This window comes from Oculina patagonica, chromosome 5 (genome assembly GCF_052425735.1).
Source record: "Oculina patagonica isolate OP01 chromosome 5, crgOcupat, whole genome shotgun sequence".
Taxonomy (NCBI): Eukaryota; Metazoa; Cnidaria; class Anthozoa; order Scleractinia; family Oculinidae; genus Oculina; species Oculina patagonica.
In genome coordinates this window covers 19,071,563-19,092,015 of record NC_135762.1, presented here as the reverse complement: position 1 = coordinate 19,092,015, position 20,453 = coordinate 19,071,563, and the positions used below count along the sequence as shown (strand labels likewise).

Sequence of the window (20,453 nt, the reverse complement as noted above, 5' to 3'; positions counted from 1 at the left end):
GGACCAGCTTGCAATTTTTAGTGGTCTCATTTAACCCTCATTTTGCTTTTTATTCAATAGGTGAAAGTGATGCATAAGCAGTTGTTACTCTTCCAAAATGCAATTAGTGCGTACTTCGCTGGAAACAAACAGGCTTTGGAAAACTGTATAAAAGAATTCCATATTAAAATCAAGAACAATGAAGGTAAACAGCCATCATTTCTGGAACACTGATTAAGTTATGAGAATCCATATCACTTTTGGCTGTAAATGATAGAGACTTTGAAATGTGAAACTCCTGGAAAGGGATAATTACCGATATATGGAGGTACATTTAGCAATAAGTACTTGCCAGAAAATATATTAAGAGAATTTTAACCAATATTGCAAGGATAATCTTCCCCTGTTCATTCCAGCTAAACATGTGCAAGTTAAGGTAGTAGAACTGTTCAAAACATGTCCAATTTGAAAATAAATGTCATTAAAGTTAAACAACTTTTAAAAAAAAAGTTACATAGGCTTATTAATTAAGGCCTGCACTTTCAAAAAATTGAATTTTCACACCTTAGGTGTGAATTCACAGTTAAATCGCAGGCTCATGAATGAAAAAAATGCCGATTTATGGCTTTCCTTTGAAAGATACAGAGATAATTTCAACTGGAGCGGACTTATGATAGAAAGGTTTAATTACCTAGAAATACCCAGGGTATACACCTTATTCATAAATGGCGGAACGCGCGGAAGAGTTTGGGTCGAGTACATGAAAGCGAGGCGAGTGAGGCATCGGCTTCGAACCAATACAAAGAAAAGTATGGCGAATTTAAGTAGTATTTGATAATTCTTGAAACATCTCGTCGGTTAGAAAGCGATTCTTGGGTTTTGATGACTGCCATTGGAATCCCTAGTTTGACAACTGCATAAACGGTGGTATGGATGCGAAACCAACACAAATCATGGAAAAATTTCGTCACAAAACCGCATCGATCTTCTTAATCTCTTTACTACCTTGTGTACAGTTGTTATCCGTATTACTATAGTATCATTTTAATGGAAGACTTTGAAAGCTTGCAAATATAGATATTATAGAGACTATAGCGATTTTGCACGTTTCTGGATATGGAAAGTAAAAAAAAAAATCGCCAACATTGTGCGACTAGCGACTAATCAAACAGGTTAAAAATATTTCAGTTCAGTCTATCGTTTTACAAAACTTTCACCCACTAACCTCGGCATTCGAACCCGAGCATTCTAATGTATACACAATTTATTTAAGAATCACAAATGGATCAGTATATATGGACAAAAATATCAGCAAGACGATTTGGCATCAAAGAAGTGCTTAAATTCTGAATTCAGCGAATGTATCAGAATATTTAAAATTGCAAGAATCTTACCGCTGTAAAATTTATTTCAATTTGAAAAGTTTAAAATTTGAAAGCTCGCTCTTTATGCCCTATTTCTACTTTCCTTGGCTTTACTTATTCTTAAATTTAAAGATTTGTTACAAGTAACGTCTATAAAGAACAGGGTTCAAAATAGCAGCCGGCTGTCGGCGGTAGCCGACACTTTCATGACACTTGCCAGCTATTTTTCACCGAAGAAATAGAAAATATCATACCTTGATCGGCCAACTGAAGTCAAAGTTGCTGTAATGTTGAAGTAAACATTTCATATCAGACAATAAAGCAGCCACAGGGCTAGAAAGTGCGGCTCACTGATTGCTAAAGCGACCAAAATTTTATATTTGGCGACTAAAACTTCTGGCTTTACTGTTTAGTTGCCAATGTGGCGACTCGGGCTGCCCCACCTTCTCAGGTATTGTGTCCCTCCAAAAATTATATTGGAAGATCTTATGGAAAGATTTCCGCAGAGCACCTTACATTAATTATGCATACAAATATTCCATATAATCCTTCACACACAAACGGCAGTCATGAACAGAACGAGAGTTACAAAATTGTATGCATAATTACTGTAGGGTACTCTGCGGAAATCTTGCCGATCTTATTTGTTCTCAAACATTCAAAATAAGAAAAGAAGTCACATGGCTCTAATCCATTCTGTTGTTTTGCCATAAAACATTCTATCACTTTCGAAAAACTTGCAAATGGCCGACTCTGTTTAAAATTGCCCCAGGATGCATTGCAAACCTGGTACATCATGTATGCATATGTATTGTGTCCCTTGAAAATGCATGGCTCTTTAACAGCCGGGGGAAAATGAGCCTTGACAAAAAAAGCCGACAAATTCAGGCTCAAAACGAAATTTTATTTTGAACCCTGAAAGAATGATCAACCATTGTGAACAACATTTAAGCTTATTAATGTGTTCGAAGGCAAAATACTCAGGAAACCTTGTGTCTTTATAAAATCGCGATTTTTGCTTACCGTATCGAGAGGCGTGTTAATTTTTTTAACAAGCTCCATAGTCTCTTTTATATCGTGTTCCTTTCCTCTGCCTTCCTGTAAGCTTCTAGGGTCTTCCATAAAAAGGAAACTTGAAAGTAGTCTGGATTACAATTGTACACGAGCAGGAGGTGAAGAGACTGAGAGGATCGATGCGGTTTTCTGACGAAATTTTTTTCCATGATTTGTGTTGAAATCGAAACCATACGGCCATATCTGCAGTTGACAAACCAGAGATTCCAATGGCAGTCATCAAAACCCAAGAATCGCTTTCTAACCGACGAGATATTTCAAGAATTATCAAATACTACTTCAATTCGCCATACTTTTCTTTGTTTTGGTTCGAAGCCGATGCCTCACTAGCCTCGCTTTCATGTACTCGACCCAAACTCTTCCGCGCGTTCCGCCATTTATGAATAAGGTGTATGGTGGCATTTAATTCTGGAGATAGAGCATTCTGATTATTTTCATATGTGCCTAAGCCTTGAACAGCCATCATTTTGTCAAAAATGTCTCGTCCGCCCCAGGTATTTATACACTGTTTCCTCAACATTACACAAATAAACAGTGCAAATTTCACTGAGATCTCACATTTCTACACCTTAATATTGCAAGTACCTTTCAAGGCAGTCTGCAGAATACCGTAAAATTCCGGTTATAAGCCCTCCCGCTTATAAGCTCCCCCGGTTATAGGCCCATCTATCTGGCAACAAAAAAATACATCCGATTATAAGCCCTCCCGGATATAAGCCCCCCTCTGCCAGATGACAGTACTGAACAGGGCTAAATGTTGCTTTATGATGCATTTTAAACTTAAAAACGTATATCGATCAACACTCCCGTGGCTCGTTTCGAAACGTTTTTTTTTTATTCCGCTTATAAGCCCTCCCGGATATAAGCCCCTCCGTTTATAAGCCCACCCAGAACCCCTTACGAAGTTGTAGAAGCCCAGGGCTTATAACCGGAATTTTACGGTATACATTTGACGCTTTGTCTTTGCGACGCCATATTGAATTTTCATAGGTAAACTGCTGTTCAATGTGCTCAAGGCCGCATCGTTACGATTGCTGCACAAAAATGCACGAAAAAATACAGATTTTTCCAATTACTGTCGGAGAAAACATGGCAGTGTACAATCTCGTTCCCAGAGCCTGCGTTCCCCTTGACCAGCAGTCGGGAAACTCAACGGCTCAGGTTTCGGTTTGATTGTGCACGTACGCCAGAGATTGTGGTGAAACAAACAAGTTTTCAACAGCCAATCAGATTCAGACGCCTTTGTGGCGGGCTTTCAGAATAGCCCAGAGGTCCCGATCCCTCCGGTCTCTGCGAGGTTTGGATATCAAGCCAGCATCTTTGTGGGCTTTAGAAGGCTTAAACAAAAGCCATATATTTATTCAATGCTTTAGAATTAACGTATAATTATTTGAAGATGAAATACAAAAGAATTTTGCTGTCTTTGACTAAAATTTCGCCCGAACTGCATAAATACGATCGCATGTTGTAAAGCTGATTCATGTAACATTGCTGTCAATGCGAGGTCATATCGACTCGGATTACAGGGCACTAATTATTAACATTGCAAAATGGCACTTGTAGCAACCAACTTTGGCCATTTTTCTCCGCTCCTAAGCTTAAAGAAGCCCCATCTCTTGCATTTGTGTTAACTTCATTAATATCTTTGAATAGAGCGAGTTTATAGCTATGGTTTATTTTTGACTTTTGAACAGTTCTACTACATTAAGGTGGCTCGATCGGATTTTTGAGTAACAATACCTTTCAACTTTGAGCAACTTGTATGCCACGGTAAAGAATACGACTGAAAATCGATCAATACAGCTGTACTAAAGAAAGATAAAAGTTTCGAATGAGATAAGTTTCGTCGAAATCAGAGTAACCATAGCAACATAATGACGTCACCACCCATTTTACACGAGATCGATTTTCTTGTAATAGAGGGATAATTTTGAAAAAAGGCTTCTAGATCTTGGACTTGACATAGTTTTCTCGAGGTCTGCGAAATTTAAAGAATTTCTATGAGAGCATTTTCGAGAAAATTTTGGATGAAGTTTTTAGGAGCTAAAATACAACAAAAACAAAGCAGTCTTAAAACATTATTGAGAAAACGTTCACAAGGCCCGATCAAGTAACATTTTGGCCTTAAGTGAATCTTGAACTATCTAATTACCTTGGAAGAAAATCTCAGAGAAATCGTTTTATTTGATTTCTTGAAACATCGGCTTGAATATGAACTGATATGAAGTGTTATTTCGCTCTTTTATCTAAAAAGGGCCTTCGCTCACTAAAATGATCGCAAAATAAAAAGCGCTCGATTGAATTTTTTTAAACTTGGCAGTCAAAAAGAAGAATAAGTACGTAATGAAATGTCTGATTTTCAAAATAATTGAAACATTTTAAGGCAGTTAATTCAAAGCCTTAATTCAGGTAAACATTGCGCTGTTTTTCACCCTACATCGGATCGCTGCCTCATTATCTGTCTCCATTGTCTCAAGCCGCGTGCATTTGTAAATTCCAGTAGATCATGAATCACTAATTATTTATTACTGGAGATTTTTGAGACAGTTCTGCCTTGGCCTTGAAACTGTTAGGGTACTGAAGATAATACAAGTGCTTTACTAGCCTATTCCTCGTTGTTAGTGTATTTTGGCTTGTTAAATTAGCTTGTTTCTGTGCAGTTTTCAAAAAACAAGCAGCTGTTATACATATTCAAGATGTGCTGAAATTTCCAAATGCACGGGGCACGACACAATAGAGACTTATAATGAGGCAGCGATCCGATGAAGGGTGAAAAACAGCGCAATGTTTACCTGAGTTAAGGCTTAAATTTAACTGCCTTAGAATGTTTCAATTATTTTGAAAATCGCACATTTCATTACATATATATATTCTTCTTTGTGACTGCCAAGTTAAAAAAAATTCTATTGAGCGCTTTTTATTTTGCGATCATTTTAGTGAGCGAAGGCCCTTTTTCGATAAAGGAGCAAAATAACACTTCATATCAGTTAATATTCAAGCCGATGTTTCAAGAAATCAAATGAAATGATTTCTCTGAGATTTTCTTCCAAGGTAATTAGATAGTTCAAGATTCACTTAAGGCCAAAATGTTACTTGATCGGGCCTTGTGAACGTTTTCTCAATAATGTTTTAAGACTGCTTTGTTTTTGTTGTATTTTAGCTCCTGAAAACTTCATCCAAAATTTTCTCGAAAATGCTCTCATAAAAATTCTTCAAATTTCGCAGACCTTGGGTAAAGTATGTCAAGTCCAAGATCTAGTAGCCTTTTTTCAAAATTATCCCTCTATTAGAAGAAAATCGGTCTCGTGTAAAATGGGTGGTGACGTCATTATGTTGCTATGGTTACTCCGATTTCGATGAAACTTATCTCATTCGAAACGTTTCATCATTCTTTAGTACAGCTGTACTGATCGATTTTTAGTCAGATTGTTTACGGTGACATACAAGTTGCTCAAAGTTGAAAGGTATCGTCACTCAAAAATCCGATCAAGCCACCTTAAACCAAACAGATTAAAAACCTGTGTCAGAGAATTAAATCAGCTTCTACTCATCAGTAAACATTAGAAAAAACTTTCACATGTTTAATAGGTGGAAATGTTTGGCGAGTACCTAGAATAGATGTGTAAAACACTCTTATCTACTGTATGTACCAAGTATACAAAAAGCTTTGCCTTAAATATCAGCATTAATTGACAAAGTGATTGTGACATCTCAAGCTGTTTATAGAAACTTATTTAGTCATGTGATGCAATGCAGTGAGGCTTGACTTGGGTTCTTGTGAAATAAAAAGGGTATCAATTTTGGATTAGTGAATGTTTTAAAAATGCATCTGTCAAATGAATGTAAATCCTGCAGGGGGTGTGTGGGCAAGAGGCAGTGATGATCCCCAGTCAGGCTTCTGATTGTGATAAGTGGCCCTGAGATCGGGACATTGAGTTTAACTGAAAGCAGCCTGGTACCAAAACTCCGGATGCAGTTACCCAGTCTTTTCCTTTTCATAACTTCAAGTTACACTTTAAGGGAAGTTTTTGTTTTCATCACCATTTATCTGACATTCAACATGCCATTTTGCCAGAAATAAGGTATTTTGAGAAAGGTCTTCACTTCAAGTACACATTCTGTGGTAATCATTTAGGAATTTTTGCAGGTCGATAACCTTCCAATCTGAACATATAATTTGTAAACAATTTTGTGTATTAATTACATTGTAAAAGCCCTTCCCTCCACACCTGTGGGGTTTTTCATACTTGTGATTAATGTTAGTCTTCCCACCCTAGGGAATTTGATCAAAATGTTTTACATTTTCTGTCAACTCCCCACCCCTTTCTTGCCCACACTCCCCCTCCCTCCCACAGGATTTATATTGATAGCTGCATATGGGGTAAAAAGCCCACATAGCCTACGATAATATTGCAGATGGTATTTCACCTGTCGTGTCTGACCAAAAATAGACATGCAATCTGTTAGTGTACAACTTTTTTTGTTCTGTTTTCTGCCTCTGTTTCACCAGGAATAAAGTAGAATTGATGTAAATTTATCTTTTATAGAAGAAAATAAACTTACTGTTGTGGTCAAAATAGTATTGTTCTCATTGTTTTCCACTTTATTAAATGCCTCTTGTGACTGGGTGGTAAGGGGGGGGGGGGGGGTCCTGGTCATGAGCCTATTTCCCTTCAAATCACAAGTCATGTGTTTCTCAGACCATTTCTACAATTATGTATATTAGTATTTAAAGGAGAAGTTCATTCCAGAATGGCACTTTTTTTCTTCACGACAACAAAAAGGTAAATCCAAGATATGTGTATGTTAGACACCAAAATTTCAGCTTCCAAGAAGTATTTAAACCCAATGAAATTCTCGTCTGAAGTAAATCAAATCTGAAAATTCAAGAACCAGCCGCCACCATCTTGGAGTAACTTAGCAGCCAAACTGTGTGATGTCAAAGAGCTCAACCTGAAGTTTGGCAAACATTGCTTGAATAGTTCATATAGTGTGATCGTCCGGGTGAGAGTAGTTCTGAGAAGAACTGTTGTTGGTGACTGACGTTTCGACAACCTGAGCGGAAGTCATCTTCAGAGTCAAGTGAAAAGTTGTTGTCAGTCGATGATGTTATAAGTCTGGTCCGTTGAAGCTGATTGGTCAGTTAAGCCGTGATGTTATTGGCTGTAAGACTCGTGTGAAGTTTGTCATCATATTCGTCAGTTTCGATCCGTCTATTGTTAGTCTAATTAAGTCGTTCTGTTCCGTCTATTGTTAGTCAAATTAAGTCGTTCTGTTGGCAGTTCGTTTGTCGCTTCTGTTTACGTCGTGAATAAGTCGTTTGTAAGGTGCCGGTAGTTGTTGACATCTGTTGATAGGCGTCTGTTCTAAGTTTGTACACCAGCTTTCCAGAGTCAGTCGTTGAAAATAGTTAGTACTGTAGGTTAAGCATTCAGCAGAGTCCCAGTCGATTTTGTGTTTAGTAAGTCGGTGGTGTTCAGAAATGTGATTGTTGACATCACCATTTCTCGTCGCTCGTTTGTGTTCAGTCAGTCTCGTGTTGAGGTTTCTACCGGTCTCTCCGATGTAGGAGAGACCGGTAACAACAGTTCTTCTCAGAACTACTCTCACCCGGACGATCACACTATACGAACTACTGATACTCCTGGGTTCAAACCATTTACTTTATTGCTTGAATACTTGACACTCCTTGTTAATTTGTATCGGCTTGTTTTTAAAAATGCCTGTTTGTGCAGCATCATGTTGCACAAACTGAGCTCCAAGAGATAGTAAAAGATGAGCTCTTTGACGTCATGCATACATCGCCAGGCTGCTAGGTTGTTGGACTACTTCACACAAGGATTTCATAGGGTTTGAATACTCTTTGGGACCTGAAATTTTGGTGAGCAACATATCTGTATTATTAACTTTTTGTTGGCGTGAAGAACAAAAAGTGCCATTTTAGAATGAACTTCCCCTTTAACTAGCTGATCAGTTAGTTTGCATGGTATTTGCCTTTTGATAGCCTAAGTAGCAAGACTTGATCTCTCAGGCAAGCTAAAAGTGCTAGACAAGTCCTAAAATGCATTAATGTGAGAACATGACCTTCACAGAACAAGATCAATCTTTGGCTTTATGATCTGTGCCATTAATCTGAGTAACCTGTTTTTCACAAGCTTTTTCAGCCATTATTGTGAATCATGGTCCTCGAAGTAAAGCACATCATGTGTCATTTTAGCCTCGGCTAAACGATCAAACATTTTTGACCAACATCGAGATTGTCGCACACAACATGGGGGGCTAAAGGAGAAAACAATGTTTGATCAAACACCAAACAAAGTAAACTCACATAACGCTTTGCACATATTTTTGCTGAAACATCACAAAGATTTGGTTTCTGATTGGTTGCTTTTTCCCGCTTGCACTTGCTTTGTTTGCAGAGATGGCTAAACGATCAAACATTTGCTGGTGAAGCAAAATGTTTGATTTAGATCAAACATGGGAACCCCATTTATATACAATGTTGAAAGAAGCAGCTAAGCGGTCACATGCTCTTCCAACATGATGCTGGACGAAAAATGTTTGATCGTTTAGCCAGGGCTTTAGACTGGTAATTCATGGTTCACACACAGGTTTAAGGTGTTTTCACATGTCCATTTTTCTGTTGGATAAGGGGACCTTTTACTGTGCATTTGCCAGTTAATTGGCTAGTTGAGAAGGCTCCTGAGTTTTCACTTGCCTAATGTCATTGTGAAAGGGTAGTTGTGGGATTTATAATGCTAAGATTGCTTTCCACATTGTTCATCTTGCAACTACTTCATTCTGATTTTTTTCAAATACCGGTACACTTTTTAAAAAAAATTAGAAATAAAACTTTGTAACCCTAGGCCTCATGGCCTATAGGCAAGCTACATCCCTGCCTTCTAGGGGTGGTGAATGGTCCTTCAAAAAATGCGTGTCTCGCAAAATTTTAGCCAAATTTCAAGGGTCTCGTCGTCTCGAATTTTTCTTTGACGCCTTCTTGGAGTCTCGATTTTTTTGCAAGGCTAAAAAGCTCTCAAAAGGTCTCGAGCTTGCAGAAAAGATATCAGTCTTGCATTTACCATTCGACACCCCTCCTTCTGGTTTATGCAAACAACTGTTGTGGAGTTCTCATTCCCAGTGTAAACAGGAAATTTGACATTTGAATTTGCATGTAAACTTTTGATGACAATACGGATTGCTCTGAAGTTTGCATGTTATTGGAAGGCACTTAAATAGAAGTTTATGCTCAATTCTACCTAACACTAGGGTTTGCACAGATAAGTGTTTCTTTTCTGAGCCACTTTCTGGCATTTTCACAAAATTAATCTGTGGTGACAGAAGCTGACAGAGGAAGCTTCTAGGAACTATGTTGATCACATGGCATGGAACGAGAGCAAGAATCAGGAAGACCTGCAGTGACTATGACTGGGGCACCATGTTTTAAATTTTCACATTTTTTAGTTCCAATATTGTAAAAAGGTATGAATAGTCAGTTAAAGAAGTGGCTAAGGGGGCAGAGGGTCAGGAAAAATGTGCTTCACAAAGGGGAGGGTCAGGAGAATTTGAACATGGCATTCCTGCATTTGCACCAGCAAATGCAGGAAATGCTCTAAAATTTAATAATGACTGGTCCCAAGTCAAAGAGCACACCATTCTGATTCAACCCATTGGCACCTGTGCCAGACAAAACCGGCTGTGACAAACATGGCCCTTTCACTGTTTCACCTCTGATGCCTCATCTTTGACCAAAAAGGCATCACTTATACTCAATCTCTGCAGGAGGAAAAGATCTTTCCAATGATACACAAGTCAGAGTGATTGGGTTGATTGAGCTTGAAATATTTAGAATATGCCTAGTAATTTGAGTTAAAAACTTAGAAGAAAATTTGCCTTGACTGCCCTTGGCTACTCAATGGCAAGAATTTTCTGTTTGGAATTCTTGAACTGCAAGCAAGCCCAGTGGAAAGCCAACAACTGCAGCAAAAAAGATATGGAAAGAAGAAAAAAGAAAAGCGGGGAAAAAGAAAGAAAAAACAAAAAGCCTAAGGTGGTAGGACACTTTCTTGTTGAAAAACTCTCTGAATTGATTTGTGTGCATGCCCGAACAAAAATTATGCAGTAAAATGTGATGCTAGTGGAAAGAAAGATATACTTTCACGTTGCAAAATGCAGTTTCAAGTAGTTTGGTGCAGATTTAGCTCATATCTGACCAGAAAATGTCAAAACTGTCAAAAAAATACGCTTTTTCAAAAATCTCCTGGTGCCAATGGGTTAAACACGTTTTGTCCTTCACCTTCCCATTCCACAAAATTTACAGTTTAATCAAGTGACTGACCAGCTAGCCTGAATTTCAGACATCCCTCTGTGGTCGCCTACTCCCCAGAAGAGACGTCTGAACACATCTGGCCCTAATGCCATCTGGTGACGTCACTACCTGAAAACCAGGTAGTGATTTTGATTGGTTGATTTAAAAATTATTTGCATAATTATGTGAAATTATGACTGAATTTCACCGCGCGAGAATTGTAATTTGAAAACGTTTGGAAAGAGTTCGAAAGAGTTCACCTTCCCAGAAGTGAATTTATTAGTCATTTACCTTGAGTTTATTACTTTATAGTTTACCTACAGATGAAGAATAGTAATGCAAACCGGTAGGTTTTAAGTTGGTGGCATTCCTCGCTTCGACATGCAGTGTTTTGCCAAATTTAAACGTATTCTTGTTTTGTCAACAAAGCCACTCAACACTTATGTCCTGCAGCCTCAATGAGCCAGTGATTTCTGAACTCAGTGCCCACGGCCAAGTAGGATATTTTTGTATTGAATTCCGTTTCTTGATGCCTCTGTAACTGTCTAAATTGATTCATTTATTAATTAATAAGTACTGACGAGTGTGTTGTATTTGTCCGCTGCATAACATATTATTATTTTGATCGCTAGATAAAGCAAATCAGTTCAGATTAAATCGGTTCCGTAAAAGAATATAGCCTGCAGTCGATTAAAATCTCATTCATTTGTCTCAAGTCTTCAATAGTTTACTATTAAAACAATTTATTACCATGTAATCCTTTATTGAAGCAATTTTTCTTTCACAATTTCATGGCCTCGACAGAAACTTTTCCGCATGAATTAAAACCAAGTGTAGTGACGTCACTGGACGGCATTAGGGCCAAATGAGTTCAGAAGTCTCTTCTGGGGAGTAGGCGACCACAGAGGGATATCTGAAATTCAGGCTACTGACCAGCAAGTTATTGTTCTAAATAGAACACATGAAACAGTTCGAAGAGATTTCATGGTGCACAGTTTCCAAGTTTCCTGACAGTTTCATGGTATATAAAATCAGACCTGACTTGTTAATATCTGAGTAAAGTATTCACCCAAGTACCGGTATATGGCAAATACTAAAAACAACATTTTATCAGGGTTGTAAGGCATGTCATTTTATTATATTAACTAGCAAATCCAGAAAAATGGTATCACACATGTGGATAAAAATGATATCCACACGTGTGATATCATTTTTGACCAATCAGCTCACAGAGTTTGCCGTGTTACAATGCTCGATAAGCCAAATTTTATCGTATTAAGTCTAAACATCTTCAGATCTTCCTTGGCAATCTTCGGCTAACCAATGTGTTATTTAGGCTAACAGAATGGCTTGCATAACCCACAAATTCCTTAAGGCTATAATTTGCAAGCTACCAATGCAAATTGTGGGCTAACCGGAGTGCTCTTTAGGCCACAGGCAACCCAAGCTCTTACTTTGAACCACATAAACAACACAATATGGTGCCGAATTATAAGGGTTTGTATGGGATTTTCTACAAGGCATCTATGGAGGTAGTTAAAAATGGACATTCTCAGTAAAAATAGCTTACCTTATTCCATACGTGTGTTGTTTGCTCCTGAAGTGATTTTTTTAATCCCAGCTTTCCCTTCAAATCGGCAAAATAACCACACCAGGAGCAAACAACACTGTATGGAATAAGGTAAGTCATTTTTATTGAGAATTTTCATCTTTTGATGGATGCCTTGTAGAAAATCCCATACAAACCCTTTTTAATTTGGCACCATATTGTGTTGTTCAGGTGGTTCAAAGTAAGAGCTTGGGCTGCCTGTGTTTAGGCTCACCAATGTTATTTAATTAGGCTAACCAAAATGGCTCACAGGCTTGCAGATTGTCTGGGCCTGGCTTGAATCCAGGGCTTCTTTTCCTGTTTCATTGGGAAAAGCCATTTTCAGTTGACTTCGTTGAAAGGATTGATAAATATTGCTCAACTGTTTCAACCAAAAATTAGTTAGAAAACTTCACGCTAACTTAATCAACTGTTTGAGCCAAGCAAGATGTAGTTTAACAAAGCTGATCTTTCAAATCAACTGAAAAGTCTTTAATTCCTAATCAATCAAATCAACTGAAAATACTTGCCCAGCAGAAGACCAGAAAACCAACAAACCAAAATCAGTCATCCCAATAGAACAAAAGCTTAAACATTCCTTGTGGTATATAACATATCCTTAAAAAGAGAAAAAGGTCCATGTATTTCACTTTCTACTTAATCCCTTTTGAGTTTTGTTTACCACAGTCCATTCTTCAGGGTAAGAGGGTAGCAAAGGGTTTGTGTGCTATGCAAGAAAAGGGCAACATTATACTGATGCGTGAAAATAGCTAGAAGAAAGAACTGACGCATAAATTTATGACTTATTTGCGTCTTGTTAAAATTTGCACATGAAATGGAATAATGACCCCCCTTTGCTACCTCTCCTAATAAAAAAATTATCCCCAGAACAGAACTTGATTTCTTGACAGTTATTCTTAATATACATTACAAGGTTTTCTGACATTCTATTGATCTCAACTTCCAAGTGAGTCAAGTTGGCCTAGTCACTACTCTATAATCGATTTCACACTGGACTACACAGTATTTTCAATTATCTCGAGGAACACTAAGTAAAAAAAACAGCTAAAATAGTACAATGAAATTAAAAATATTATTTACTACATGTACAAAAGGTTATACTAAACTGTAAATAGCTTGCTTCAGTTTGATACATTCTAAAAGCTTAATTTTACAGTATGTAATTATGTATGCAAAAGTCAGCATTTGGCTATCGAACTCCACAAAAGCCTCTATATATACTAACTTCTACTACTGTTACTCATTTCTAATACCTATAATTTATATCTTTTTTAATTTGCTGAACATAATTCACCTATATAAATGATATAATTAACAATAAACCAAATGCTCAGTTATCCACTCATCAGCAAATCAAGTATCAATAGTGAGTATGATTTGTTGACTCTTTAATCCCCAGCACTAATTCCCTTACTTACTTTGTTGTTTCAACTTCAAGCTAGTAAGATAATGTCAGGGGGGGGGGAATTACTTAAGGTGGCTTCTTTCTACATGTAAACGTGTGTTACATCATGTATTAATGTCTACTGGAAGAAGCATCAATAATTAACTGTGAAAACAAAATTAGCAATGCAAGGGACTCTAAGATGCAAAAACTATTTTAAAGATTTCAATCATGTTCAACAAACTTGGCATACCAATGATAACTAGTTGTTTGTGACATATTTGTTTTTCTACACTGTCTGTACTTAACACTTACATTCCATTTAGCCTTGTCTATTTTCCATTGTCATATGTTGGCAAGCTTCATTATGACTTTTCTCCTTTTCAGAGGAGAATGCACTTTTGTGATGGTTTGTTTGTGGGCTGACACACTAACCTGCTATGGTGTAAACTTTCTTGGCCACTTGGAAGAAACTTGACCAATTGAAATGTTGAGAACAATGGATCGCTAACATTTTCCAATGACATTAAAGCATCCAGACAACAGCTCTCAACAAATTTTGTAGCTCCTGTTTACTTAGTGTAAACTTGTCTGTTTTTACTTAACAACTCCATATATTGTATAAAATCTACAGATTCCATTCTTGACTTTAAAACCAGAACCACTGAAAATTTAGGATCAAAACTAACCAATCAAAAGATGCAAAGTTTCCTGAGAGGTCAATATGTTCTGCAACTTTGTTGTGTTTCTAACATTGTTTTTGAACTATTGTTTGTATTCTTCAATATTATTGTTTTGTTTATGAAAAAGTCACCTTCCTTGGTTCTCTATTAATGTTTTGGTCAACTTTTTAACAAGTGGCCCGGTTCAAGTAGTCACACTGTAAATGATTAATTGATTTATACCAATTATTAATTATTCCTGTGAGGTTGAAGTCACAGCAGTTCATATGAAATAATTTCTTGATATATCAACCCTCCAAGTCTATTTTTTATTTTTAGTGGCCACCGATTGCTCAAGTTTGGTCAACAGTAAAAAAAAAAATTAAGTCACTAAACACTTTCAATCCTTCTTCTCAATTTTGGTTGCCACTCTGACGACTTTGGTTCCAATTTAGTCACCAGATCCAAAATTTAAGTCCCCATGGTGACTTAAATGGTCTTAACTTGAAGGGTTGTATATGATACAATAATTATTCCATGAGGAGCCATTGGATACAAGATGGTAGATAACCAACAAGGTGTGTAGCCTCAAGTTAACTATAACTATCTCCCATCCAACAAGCGCAAGTCAAATCATCGTTTTAATTAAAGTAACCATAGAATTGCAATATTTGAGCTTCCCAGCTGTTCTCGCTGAAATGTATACCATATTTGTGGTCAGTAATTATTGCAATTAATGGCTAGGTTTTACTAAGATATGATATGACATGTATCATATATGCTATGATGATATACTTTATTGTTACTTCTTTTCGTGGGAACTTAATTTCACGAAAATGAAACAGCATATTTCGCAGGACATAATTTTCACGATTTGGCCAAAAATTATGTTTAAAACATAAAAATACCTCATTGTTACTTATTTTCGCGGGAACTTAATTTCGCGAAAATGGAACAGGGCATATTTCGCGGCACATTTTCGCGATTTGGCAAAAAATCCCTAATTAGCATAAAAAATACAATAGAAAACGTTTGAAATAAATTTTTTGCGGGTCTTTAATTTCGCGATTTTTTGAAGATCGCGAAAATCGTGAAAATTAAGTCCCGCGAAAATAAGTAACAATAAGGTAGAAAAGAAAACATTAAAAATAAATTTTCCCAGGTTTTTGCAAGTATGCAAAAATTAATAACTAAATTAATTATATACGATATTACAGCCCACCAATTTATTTTCATGCATGTTCATCAGACAGAATGCATCAAATGGTACAAAATCGGATGACGGGTATCTGGCCAATATACACCATCTGATTTGATATCTGTTACCCAGTTTTATAGACAAGTACAAAACAAACAAACAAAGACACCTTTTCAAGTCTCCCTTTTTTATAAATAACAGTGTTAAAAAATAAACAAAAACAATCAACTTGCATTCATTTCAATCGCCATTACACTGTGATTGCCACTGTAGGTTTTTAATGGTTTTAGCTTCACAGAAAATAAACCTTTTTGTCATCATGTTGTAAGCAAGTAATTAAGAAAGTACATAATTCAGAAAGACAATGCCGACAGGATGCAACAGCCAATGCTTTATTGATGAGTCTGATGTAATTTTGTTAAACATTTGTCTGTGGGCCTAGGAAGGAGGTTGCAAATTTGCAGTCAATATTTTTTTATAGCAATTACTTCTGAAATGTTGAAGGCATGTTTGCGATTGCAATGTAATTAATTTTTCAATGTGGAGTGCTGCCACTTTTTAATGCAATTTTCAGTGCAGCACATTGTAAATGTTTCCCAAGAGACATCTCTTGGTCAAAATGGCCAAGTTGTTTCAGATAAACAGTGTTTTCGTCCCTTAACAATTTATGTGCCAGCTCTCGTAAATAATAATTAAAATCATTGCACTTTTCCTATGCAATTAAATATGCAAAAACCTGCTCTGGCATATATTTTCAGCTCTAGCCAAATTCATAACAGACAGGAAACAAAATTGTGGCCACACTGTGCTTTGGACAACCTTTCGAAAGAGATGCTTCTCGCTTTGGTCTGTGTAGTACTTTTTGAGAAATGACTTTTGAGCGTGTTTCATCAAAACATGTCGCTTCGACATTTATAATTTGTCATGCTCAAAAATGACACAGCTCACAGAGCTACAAATATACAAGATCAATGATCTTCCCGTTTACCAGTGTGCATGGCAAGGCTTGCTTGTCTTTTGCCATGAAAGAGCAGAGCCATGTTTTAAGGAATTGGAAGTAACCATGTTAAGTTTATTGTCAAACATTCAAACGAAAACTTCTCAAATTATACTGGTATAAACAACTGGCAACGTTCAATACTCTGAATCCTTCTGCAACTCATTTGATGCACGCGATGTTCATGAGAATTTCAGTATATAAACGTAGACTAATCTGCACATGCATTTACTGCAAAGTACTTCGTTCTATAAAGAACAGTACCACAAGTAGTGCACCGCATTTTCTGAAACAAATATATACCTTAAGTGTTTGTTATCTTCATATGAAAGTAAGGAATATATACTCATGCTTTACCTAGGGTGCATGGCAGGTGTTCCCTACCCACTATCCCCTTCACGGGATTAATTAATAATTAATTAATACTGATTTATTAAATAGCAGGAAACAGTATTATTTAGTTACAGTGGAACCTTGATTTAACGAACCTCTATATAGCAAAGTCCTCGATATAACGAACGATATTCTTCGCCCCAGTAATAGTAAGGCATGGAAAAGAACCTCAATATAATGAAACCTTGTTATAGCGAACATATTTTGCCAGTCCCATGGCCCTTCGTTATATCGAGGTTCCACTGCACAGTGTTAGCTGTCGACAGCCCCAACAAACCATCACAAAAGTGAATGATGCACTAAAAACTTAAAGGAAACTTTGCATTAAACTGAGCCTGAGAGAACGAGTATGACAAATAGGGAAGACAACTGGCAAAGAAGTTCTTATTTTATCTTTGCATGTTAAACAAGGCATATTCATTTTGATTCCAGTGAGAGGTTGTAAAAAGTTTTTTTTGTTCCTGCATTTCTTGAAAACCTACGGTACTGTAAATTTTCACGTATTTACAGAAAGATAATGTATCTCTAAACATTTTATGAAAATGTTAAGAGATGCGCTCTTTTTGTTGTAGCTGTAATAAGCCACCTTAAAACCAAATTCTCACAAGGCAAACATAAATGTGTATGATAAAACTGTAATTATGAGAATTTAGATCAAAACCAATAACTCATTAGGTTTAAAGGGTTGACTTCCCACACCACAATAGAGTGAGACTGAAAATTCTGGAACAAACTACAAGACAATGGCAAACAAAACCTTCACAATGTTTCTATTTTACCATTACTGACCTAAAAGCTCCCCAAGCAAATCCAAGTTAGGTATTGATCCAGTGTATGTTGTTTCCAGATTCCCTTGATTAATAGCAGACTGCTCCAGAAGAGAAGTAAATGAGGGTGCTTTGTCAAGTGCATTAAGTGGTGAATATGCACTAAAATGTGCATCACTACCAGCTGTTGGGGCAGAAGTTCCACTTGAATCTGAATAACTGCTTTCAGGAGTAATCTTTCTTGCATTATTTGAAGTTGGAAATGCACTTGCCTGTTGTAGTACAGAGGTAGACTGTTGTTGGTGAGGAACATTGCCTCTATACATAATTGATGAATTATGTGACCTTGGAACACCTGAGTTTAACTCACCATTTGCTGAAGGTGGCCTTCCAGTTAAAAGAGGTGCTGTTTGCACAGTAGTAGATGAAGGCAAAACCATGGTTGGATTCACCAAAAATGTGTCTCTGTCACCTGGCATATTTTGGGAAGGATTTTGCAAAACGCCTCTCAAAAGATTAGCTTGGCTAGATCCCAAATTGTGCTGCATTCCACGTGAGAAGTTTTCTAATGGTTGGCTATTACCACGATAATAAATTGGAAAGGAATTTCGCCGTTGATAATGGTAAGTACTTGTTGGATCTACAGGATTTGAAAACCCAGGCTGGTCTCCTTGGAACCCACCTACTTGCTGTTGAAACTGGGAATCAGAGTTTACAAATGCTTGACCCTGTAATGGGGGCATTGAGCTTTGACGCTGATATTGTGCTTGTGATCTAGGCATTGGGTACCTCGCTAATTCATGTGAAGGCATAGGTCTAACTAATCCTGCTCCCTGTGATGTAGACAGGACTGGTTGACTTGAAAACCGCTGCGAATATAGCTGTTGAACTTGTGATGGCATGTGGGTTAGTTTCGATGACGGCAAAGAGTCCTGAGGAAAGCCATAAAATGGTTGTTGTTGCTGCTGCTGCTTTTGTTGTTGTTGCAACTGTGACTGGGAAGATAGAGCCCTTTGATACTTTGGAGATTCAAATTGCCTATGGTGATTTGGGTCTTGAAGCATTTGTTGCTGGTCGTTTGAAATCATTGACATGCCTTTTCCAGTTGAGTAAGGATGTTGCATGCCAGAGGACTGCTGGCCTGCTGGACCTAGAGCATACTGGGTTGCATGCTGTCGTGAAAATTGAGGGTTTGATCGATCTTGGCTGTCCATGTATGGCATAACTTGCTGAGCCTGAGCAAGTTGTGACTTACGAGCAATCTCTTTCAGTTGAAGAGATTGTGGATGATGTCCTCCCAGTGGGGTTTCAGGCACCTGATTTCTATTGTCATCAACACTGGGCATTAAAGCTCTATCAGTAACAGTTTGATGGTGAATTGGCTGCGGAGGGACAGGTGCACTATCCTCGTTAAAGCGTTTAATAACGTTTTCAAAATGGATAAGCTCTTGGCGAATGTATTCTTCACCCGCTGGTAATCCGTTGACCACTGCCCCTGTACCATTGTTAGAATGTGTGGGTTCATCGCAAGAACCAATTACAGGTTTCTCCTGCTTGAAATCCGACGGTGCAAACGAAGATAACAATCCCTGAGCTTCATTGGCGTAAGTCTCCGAGCCAACTGTGGTCGATATTCTGGATGCATTTATCGAGCCATCGTGGATGAACGAATTATTAGCCATACGAAAAGAAGGCTGATGCACTTGTGTTGACGTATGATCGAACTGATTTGGCTGATTAACCGAAACGACGGCGTTGGGGCCTTCTGTTGATGGAGCCTGAAGAAGAACGCCACCATCTTGTCTCTGAAACTTCACGCACTCCCCTCCAAGGTTGTCATCATTTGATGGCACGTATGAATTCTGTGAACTGCTCATATTCTGCTCGTGTTTTCTCTTTTTCAATAGGATTTGCTGCTGGCAAGATGAGAGTAAATTAAGCTACAATTAAGGCTTATTCCAACATATGGAAGGGTACACGTGTTTTACACAAAACACAAACTAAACAATTGGGTACCGTTAACAACAGACAAGCATCATAATAAACGTCGTTCAAAACGTCTGTTGAATCCATTCTCACAAAAAAAAAATCATTCGTGCAACAAAGAAAACAAGAAAACATACCTCACGTATCTGAAAGATAGCATTTGTGGACTTATCGAGCACGTTTGGCGTTGGCTGTTGCTGTTCGACTTTGCCTTCGCCGTCATTTTGTTTTGATGCCTTCCCGTTCATATTCATCATTCTATTGCGGCTATCAAGAGCACGCTTGTGCAAATTCAGTGCCTCTTGTCTCTCGATGTCCTGGACAGCTGGCAGCGACTGCACATATTTATTCTGGCAATCATAATGATGTTTCCTATACTGGCTGAAACGTTGCCGTAATCTATCCATTACAGCTTGGTGCGATGGATGTCGTGGTGAAGTCATTCCGGTACTAGGTCGAGAGCCCGTTTCGTTCATTCTCTCAAATTTAATTTATTCCCTAAACTTCATGCTTTAAAACATCGAGACGCCGATATGGCTTCCGTCGAGCGCTTGTATATCTTCAAAGATCACTTCAACCAACTGAAGGATTCTCCGTGCGTGAAACTTGTCCACCAGAGCTTTCCAACAACACTGGCCGATAGTCAGCCATATTCTTCCGATAAGCAATCCTCGAGTGAAGATCGTGACGTCACAAGGGTTTCTCAAGTCTGTCATCAATCTTACCGTCAAA

The 20,453-nt window shown here is 37.7% G+C and overlaps 2 protein-coding genes across 5 annotated transcripts in view; one reads left to right on the top strand and one right to left on the bottom strand.

Moving 5' to 3' along the window:
- Positions 1–6,994, top strand: part of LOC144653128 (arfaptin-2-like) — a 17,312-nt gene extending 10,318 nt beyond the window's left edge. For both annotated transcript variants that reach the window (XM_078513048.1, XM_078513047.1), the window contains exon 3: positions 61–6,994. In XM_078513048.1, coding sequence (XP_078369174.1) covers positions 61–213 — 153 coding nt within the window. In that variant the 3' untranslated portion in view covers positions 214–6,994. The remainder of the gene's footprint in view (positions 1–60) is intronic.
- Positions 1–20,453, bottom strand: part of LOC144653123 (uncharacterized) — a 21,048-nt gene extending 595 nt beyond the window's left edge. Inside the window, exons 1-3 of one of the 3 annotated variants that reach the window (XM_078513040.1) lie at positions 19,859–20,453; positions 17,758–19,651; positions 11,842–16,861 (exon numbers count right to left, since the gene is read on the bottom strand). In XM_078513040.1, the coding sequence (XP_078369166.1) occupies positions 16,824–16,861; positions 17,758–19,651; positions 19,859–20,197 (2,271 nt within the window). In that variant the 5' untranslated portion in view covers positions 20,198–20,453 and the 3' untranslated portion in view covers positions 11,842–16,823. Of the gene's footprint in view, positions 1–11,841; positions 16,862–17,757; positions 19,652–19,858 lie in introns of those variants that run through there. The other 2 variants (XM_078513037.1, XM_078513039.1) reach the window with 2 other exon arrangements.